Consider the following 8,275-nt stretch of genomic DNA (forward strand, 5'->3'; position numbering starts at 1 on the left):
GCTACGAACACCACGGCCATAGAACCTCGCACTGCTACACACACACAGGTGAAGGCGTGGATGGGTGAGTAGCTGACTTGGTGATGAGTGGAGGGGTGAGTGGGGGAGTGAATGGTTGAGTGGGTGGGGGGTAAGTGAGCTGGTGAGTGTGGGGGTGTGAATGGGTGTGGGTGGGGGGGGTGAGTGGGCTGCTGAGTGTGGGGGTGTGAATGGGTGAGTGGGTGGGAAGTGAATGGGTGAGTGGGTGGGGGGGCCGGGGTAAATGGGCTGGTGTGAATGGGTGAGTGGGTGTGGGGGTGTGAGTGGATGTGGGTGTACCTGCAAATCACCAACTCACAAAGCAACTGGACGGCTCAATCACTTCGAACTGAATCTCGACTCGTTGCTCTTCAGGGGAGGAGGGGAGGGGTCTGGGGGGAGGGGTTTGGGGGGAGGAGGGGAGGGGTTTGGGGGGAGGAGGGGAAGGGTCTGGGGGGGGGTACAGGAGGTGGGAGTACTGCACGTGGCTGACATTACCCCCCACCCCTCCCCCCACGACCCTGCTGTTCAGGAATTCACATCTGTGAGCAGTTATGGAAACTCAGAGGCAGATATATAGAGGCACACTTTTAATCAAGCGACAGAGCCACTTTCACTTGTACAGGGCATGGACACACACAGACGGCGAGACACTCCGAGACTCACCGTGGGTCAGGGTCCTCACTGTCTGTTTAGTTTGAGTCTCAAGACTCGTGCTCAGGAGGGTCCTGCCAGGCTTGTCGCACCACTACGGCGTGATGCTGCTGCTTTGCGATCCCAGTTGAGAGATTTTCAGTGAACGTCATCGGCATTGTGGATGTGGCCTAGCCCCAATACCAGTTCCACTGGGTGTGGGGCTTTAGCTCTGGAAGGAGGAAACCGGAGGACACCAATGCGGCAGACGGAGAAACACAAGCTCCACACAGAGAAGCGACGTCGAACCCACGCGCCGCTTCTGTGATGTTCGTGCTGCGATGGACGCGCACCGATCGCCGTGCATTCACCCTCGACAAAGCAAACATCACGAGGGACGCTGCGAGATTTGGCCACCGCTGGTTTTATTCAAACATCTCCGAGTTCACACGAGGGACGGACGGCGGGCGCGTGGGTGGATGGGTGTGGTGTGTGACCGTGTGTGACCGTGCGGTGCGCGTGCGGTGCGAGTGGCGAGGCGAAGTGGTGCCGGTGAGCGAGGCGAGCGCTAGCTCTGGATGAGGCCCTTGGCCCGGTAGGCGAACGCGTAGAGGCCGACGCCGACCAGCGCCGCCACCACCTCCGTGGCCACGAGCGGCCCGCCCCACACGCCCTGCCGCACCGCACACCACGCCACACCGTTACACAGCCATACACACACACCGTTACACAGCCATACACACACACCGTTACACAGCCATACACACACCACACACCGTTACATGGCAATACACACAGCACACCGTTACATAGCCATACACACACCACACCGTTACACAGCCATACACACACCACACCACGCCACACCGTTACATAGCCATACACACCGCACACCGATACACAGCCATACACACACCACACCACGCCACACCGTTACACAGCCATACACACAGCACACACCATTACACAGCCATACACACAGCACACACCATAACATAGCCATACACACACCACACACCGTTACACAGCCATACACACAGCACACCGATACATAGCAATACACACACACCACACGGATACATGGTAATACACACAGCACACACCATTACATAGCCATACACACAGCACACACCATTACACAGCCATACACACAGCACACACCATTACATAGCCATACACACAGCACACACCATTACATAGCCATACACACAGCACACACCATTACACAGCCATACACACAGCACACACCATTACATAGCCATACACACAGCACACACCATTACATAGCCATACACACAGCACACCGATACACAGCCATACACACAGCACACACCATTACATAGCCATACACACACCACACCGTTACATGGAAATACACACAGCACACACCATTACATAGCCATACACACACCACACCGTTACATGGAAATACACACAGCACACACCATTACATAGCCATACACACACCACACCGTTACACAGCCATACACACAGCACACCGATACATAGCAATACACACACACCACACGGATACATGGTAATACACACACCGTGATGTAGCAATACACACACCACACCGTTTCATAGCCATACACACACCACACCAAGCCACACCATTACATAGCCATACACACAGCACACACCATTACATAGCCATATACACACACACCATTACATAGCCATACACACACCACACAGATACATAGCAATACACACACACCACACTGATACATGGTAATACACACACCGTTACGTAGCAATAAACACATCACACCATTACGTGCTCTATATATGTGTTCATACATGGTTTTACGCGTGTGTTTGTACAAGGAGCAGAGGGCAGAGGAGCGATGCAACAACGAGCGGAGCCACAGGGCGGATTTGTGTAAGCGTGAGTGTGTGAGTGTGTAGGCGTGTGTGAGTGTGTAGACTTGTTGCGTGTGTGTAGGCGTGTGAGTGTGTAAGCGTGAGTGTGTGAGTGTGTGAGTGTGTAGGCGCGTGTGAGTGTGTAGACTTGTGCGAGTGGAGGCGTGCGAGTGTGTAGGCGTGTGTGAGTGTGTAGGCGTGTGTGTGTGAGTGTGTAGGCGTGTGAGTGTGTGAGTGTAAGTGTGTGTGTAGGCGTGTGTGTGTAGGCGTGTGTGTGTGTGTGTAGACTTGTGCGAGTGGAGGCGTGCGAGTGTGTAGGCGTGTGCGTGTGTGTAGGCGTGTCAGTGTGTAGGCGTGTGTGAGTGTGTAGGCGTGTGAGTGTGTAGGCGTGTGCGCGTGTGTAGGCGTGTGTGTGTAGGTGTGTGTGTAGGCGTGTGTGTGTACACGTCTGCACTCACCCTGTGTTCCACTGCTACGACGAAGAGCGGGCTGATGTCAGACACATCCTCCTTGTTCCTCTGCGCCTACAAACGTCATCAACACCACCAGCACCATCAACATCAGCACCACCAACATTAATCACCACCATAACCACTATCACCACCACTTAGTGCAATGAGTGACAGTGTAGCCGCGATTGACGTTGCACTCCGCTATGATGTTGTATTGCGCTATGACAGTGCTCACTGCTATGATGGTGTACGATGGCGGTGTACGCCGCTATGATGGTGTACGCCGCTATGATGTTGTATTGCGCTATGACAGTGCACACTATGATGGTGTACGATGGCGGTGTACGGTAATGCGTGGCAATGCGTGGCGGCACGGGGCGTCGCACCTTGCGCAGGGCGCTGTAGGCCTCCTCGTCGTAGAAGCGCACCGCGTGTGTGCCGCTGCGTGCCGTGCGGTGAGGCTCGCTCCACGACACCTGGGGGGTGGGATGGCGGGGGGAGGGGACACAGTGCCGCGGACTTTTAGCTCTCGTTTTTGTTCGGAATCGACGCGACCCAGTATCCTCTAGGCCGGTAGCCGCAGTACTGCCAGATGTGATCCGCGTCGCTCAAATCGTCCGTACGAGAGACATCATGACCCCACGTTACACACCACGCACAGGCAAACAGATGGACACGGACGGACCAAGACACACGGATGCAGCTAAAACAGCCGCTCATTTACCCGTAGCCGGATGGCGTTATTTACAAAGACGAGGCGTCTGCCTCTGTCGGACCACTTCGGGTGAGCGCCGAGGGCCGGGCTAGACGGCGTCACGTGACCTCGTCCCCCGGGACGGTCTTCCCACCGGAGTCCAGCGGCGCTGGGCGGCCGTTGTGGCCCTCCGGCAGAGGTCGCAAACGGGTTTTGATTCCTTACCCGTACCCGGCCGCACCAGGGTCGCAAATGGGTACCCGTACCCGTACCCGGCCGGGAACGGGTACCCGTTCCCTACCCGTACCCGTACCCTACCCGAAATGAGTGACAAACGGTGACTCACCAGTGACTCACGGCCTACCCCGTACCCGTACCCGGCCGGGTAGCCGGGTATCGGGTAGGGTACGGGTATCGGGTACCCGGTTGCAACCTCTGCCCTCCGGCCAGCTCACCTGGTAGCGGCCCACGTCCTGGCCCTTGGTGACGGGGAACTGCTTCCCGTCCACGTCGGCGTACAGCGCCACGTTCTGGGCCTCGCTGCCGCAGTACAGCGAGACCTCGACGATGAACACGGTGTCCGTGGCCAGCACGCCGTCGCTCGTGCTGTACGAGGACGACACCACCGCGGGGTCCGCACACAGCTCCCCTACACAGAGGCGGAATCGTGGGGGGGGGGGGGGGGGGGGGCACGGTCAGTGTGGGGGTCACGCAGAGTGGCGGAGAGCAACCTGCCATTGTACGAGTGTACGTCAGAGGTCGCAACCGGGTACCCCGTACCCTACCCAATATCTGGTGCGGCCGGGTACGGGTACGGGTAGGCCGTGAGTCACTGGTGAGTAACCGTTTGTCACTCATTTCGCAACGTCTTGTCTCTTCTCACAATTCAAGTTCCTAGAATCAACCCACCCGCACCTGCAACATGGCTTCATCCCAGAGGTCGCAATGGGGTACCCGATACCCGTACCCTACCCGATACCCGGCCGGGTACGGGTAGCCGGGTATCTGGTAGGGTACGGGTACGGTTACCCGTTTGCGACCCTGGTGCGGCCGGGTACGGGTAAGGAATCAAAACACGTTTGCGACCTTTGGTGTACGTTGAACTTATTTCGCAGCGTACGTAGCCAATCGTGCCAATCGGTGGTGCGAGGGAAGGATAACAAACGATAAACAAACATACTCTTAGGTTTTTTCGGTAAAGTCACATAGGTAATAAAATAAAAAAAATAAAAGTAAAATAAAAAATCACGACTTTTCGGAGGCAACACAAGCTTCCGTCTTCAGGTGGAACCGTCACAGCACGATTGCTGCATCAAGTTTACGATTGGTCCTTCTTGGTTCTTTCGGTAAAGTCAAGTAGAAGGGAAATAATAAAATAATAAAAATAAAACATTATAAAATAATTCTCACGACGTTTCGGCCACAACGCAAGCAGCCATCCTCAGGTGAAGAACAGGTCTGTCGGGGAGCGTTTCAGACGCTGTCTTTCCGACAGACCTGTTCTTCACCTGAGGACGGCTGCTTGCGTTGTGGCCGAAACGTCGTGAGAATTATTTTATTATGTTTTATTTTTATTATTTATTATTTCCCTTCTACGTGACTTTACCGAAAGAACCAAGAAGATGAATCCCTGCAGTCACGAAAGCTTTAAATCGAAACTGTACTTGATACAGCAATCGTGCTGTGACGGAAGCTTGTGTTGCCTCCGAAACGTCGTGATTTTTTATTTTACTTTTATTAATTTAAATTTTATTTCATTTTACCTACGTGACTTTACCTAAAAAACCTAAGAGTATGAATCCTTGCAGTCACGAAAGCTTCAAATCTAGGATAAACCAACAGCAGTTCCAAATAAACAAATTTTCAATCTAGATTACCGGTAGTCCCCGAGTAACGATGGTCTGACTTACGATATTTCGATCTTACGATGGCGATATGACAAAATTGCCATCAACAACCTAACATCGTTCAAGTATGCAGACGATAGACAGAATCTTGGTGAGTACAGTACAATGTGATACGTTACGATACGTAAAATACATGTATGATACGTAGCTTTAGCGATTTCATTTTAGGGTTACCACGATATGATACGTTCAATGCATGTTAAAAGTTGTTTTTATGGCAGATTGGATTGTTTCCTGAAAAAACTTTCTATTAAATTGCAGTTCATATAGGTAGGCTAAGAATTTACCTTGGTTTTTTTAAATTTACATTATACCGCGCAATACAGTATTGCAATTAATAAATACATACAGTATATAGTTTATACAGTACACTACTGTAAATGTATCTGTTTTGCTAAATTATCACCATTCTTTTAGACTCCTGGACCGGCTAGGCCAGGGGTCGGCAACCAAAATAACAAGAAGAGCCATTTCTTTCCAATTCGGTACAAAATTCAGTATTTCAAGAGCCGCAATGCATCTATGTACATACTGTACATACGTACATATCGTCAAGAAGCAGCCCGCAAAGAGCCGCATGCGGCTCCGGAGCCGTAGGTTGCCGACCCCTGGGCTAGGCCATCTTCGACTTACGATATTTTCGACTTACGTAGTAACGCATCTCCATCATAAGTAGAGGACTGCCTGTATTTACAAGTGCATGAGGTCCAGTGGCTTCCTCTTATTGGAAGAGCGTTCCAGACGACCGCAGAAGCGCATCGAAAAGCGCGCGATGTGGTGACCGTATTTGTTCGATGGCCAGCCAAAAGCCGCGATGATGTGTAGGAGCAAGTGCTGTTAGCGAGCACCTCTGAAGACCCATACACCCACAGAGAGACCCACAGCTTGACAGAGACACAGAGTCAGAGAGACAGGCGACTCACATAGATACACAGATGGACACACACACACAGGCTCATGTGGAGGCGCACTGAGACCCGTATGGTCGTAGACATGCACACAATACACCTAATGATTCCCTCTCTTGAGTTAAACCCACACTGTGTATTTGTTGTGAATGTGTCCGAATTAAAACGCGGTGTTCGAGTAAGGTTGGGTCAATGATTCACGGCTGCGACAATCCACTGCAGGATCAAGGCATCCCCACGATATGTCGGTCGTGAGGGGTTCTATGACCATACTTCACCATGCTGGTCACGCCCTACTCTAAAGCAGAATAACCAAGCAGATAAATCCCACATCTCTCTCTCTCTCTCTGCACATATAAAACATAAGTATTTGTTTGACACATCCGTCAGCCCCACACACACACACACGGCCATCTGGGAAGGCATCATCTCAGCAGCAACAGCAGAAGCGTTGGTTGATCAACACATGCAAAACTCGGGAGCGGTTTCGACATTAAGTGTCTCATCAACAGCAGAGTCAGTCGCGCTGATTGAACCAATGCTGGCGACACAGCCAGGGGTTCAAAGGCGAGGTCCCCCCTATCTCTGTTCGACACCGACACACAACACACAACACCAACACAGCTGCTGCTGCTACTACTGCTGCTGCTACCACTACGCAAGTGATGCCCCTTAGCGCCGCGTTACCTCGCCCAGAGCCCGAACCCGGGGGCCCGAGACATAGAAACCCCGGGTCTGGGTCCAGATCCTACAGCCCGGGACCTGGGACCAGTGACCCAGAGGCCGTGACCTGAGACACGTGACCCAGAGGCCGGACCTGGACCCGTGACCCAGAGCCCGAACCTGGGACCCGTGACCCAGAGCCGGGCCCTGGCTCCCCACGACTCAGACTTGGCCACGTCACCACTCTGCACCCCGAGGGGGGGGGGACAGGCTCCCACTTCCCCCTCCATCTCCTGCCTCATCAACCTTCCTCCTCGTCCGTTCTCCCTCCACAGCCTCACCCGAGGCGAGCGCCACGGAGGCGGCGAAGAGGAGGCATCTCACGATCGCCCCCATTCGCTGTCCGCTCCTGCTCCTGCTGCACCGCGACTCCATCTTCATGCTGATGCTCGTGGCTGGCGGAAGCGGAAGTGCTTCACTCCCAGCATGCAGTGCCAGCGCTGACTCCACCCCCCTCCTGCCGTCACGCGCCACGTGGTCGCCACTTCCGCCCACGTGGTGGGTGGGGGGGGGTTTAACACAATCGAAATCCTGATAATCGATTCCAGATTTGAAGCTTTCGTGACTGCAAGGATTCATATTCTTGGGTTTTTTCGGTAAAGTCACGTAGGTAAAACATCAAAATTAATAAAAGTAAAATAAAAAATAAAATAAAAATCACGCCGTTTCGGAGGTAACACAAGCCTCCGTCTTCAGGTGGAACCGTCACAGCACGCTTGCTGTATCAAGTAAATGAGAAATTCCAAGAGATCCGACCCCGTATATATACTGGTTGAGGGGGGAGGAGCCAGGGCAGGCCCCTGGATAGATTCCACCTGAAGACGGGGAGGCTTGTGTTGCCTCCGAAACGTCGTGATTTTTATTTTATTTTTATTAATTTTATTTTTTTACCTACGTGACTTTACCGAAAAAACCCAAGAATATGAATCCTGATCATTGTTTTTTTACCCTTTTATCTGGCAACAAAACCGACACTTTTTTTTTACAAGGAGTCATGTTTGCATAGACCACAATACCTGCAGTCGTAATACAAACAAAAAACACAACTCTGATAATGTATGCACTGTCCTTGAT

At 52.6% G+C, this 8,275-nt stretch overlaps 1 protein-coding gene across 1 annotated transcript; it reads right to left on the minus strand.

Annotated features, from left to right (window-relative positions):
- Positions 1-1,059: 1,059 nt before the first annotated feature.
- SSR4 (signal sequence receptor subunit 4) lies at positions 1,060-7,639 on the minus strand. Its single transcript, XM_078869415.1, has 5 exons — positions 7,483-7,639; positions 4,119-4,312; positions 3,356-3,445; positions 2,976-3,041; positions 1,060-1,324 (listed from the first exon to the last, which is right to left on the minus strand). The coding sequence occupies exons 1-5, from the start codon at positions 7,580-7,582 to the stop codon at positions 1,220-1,222; spliced, it is 555 nt and encodes a 184-aa protein (XP_078725541.1). The 5' UTR covers positions 7,583-7,639; the 3' UTR covers positions 1,060-1,219.
- Between the last annotated feature and the right edge of the window lie 636 nt (positions 7,640-8,275).

The sequence above is a fragment of the Lampetra fluviatilis genome, chromosome 27, assembly GCF_964198595.1.
Source record: "Lampetra fluviatilis chromosome 27, kcLamFluv1.1, whole genome shotgun sequence".
NCBI classification, from domain to species: domain Eukaryota; kingdom Metazoa; phylum Chordata; class Hyperoartia; order Petromyzontiformes; family Petromyzontidae; genus Lampetra; species Lampetra fluviatilis.

Bases quoted from the DNA above. Each gene is read 5' to 3' on its own strand.
- SSR4 (XM_078869415.1), bottom strand. From the start codon at position 7,582: ATGAAGATGGAGTCGCGGTGCAGCAGGAGCAGGAGCGGACAGCGAATG. The intron at 4,313-7,482 runs GTGAGGCTGTGG...GCCTCTGTGTAG, and splicing joins CTCCGTGGCGCTCGCCTCGG to GGGAGCTGTGTGCGGACCCC. The intron at 3,446-4,118 runs GTGAGCTGGCCG...CCCACCCCCCAG, and splicing joins AGGACGTGGGCCGCTACCAG to GTGTCGTGGAGCGAGCCTCA.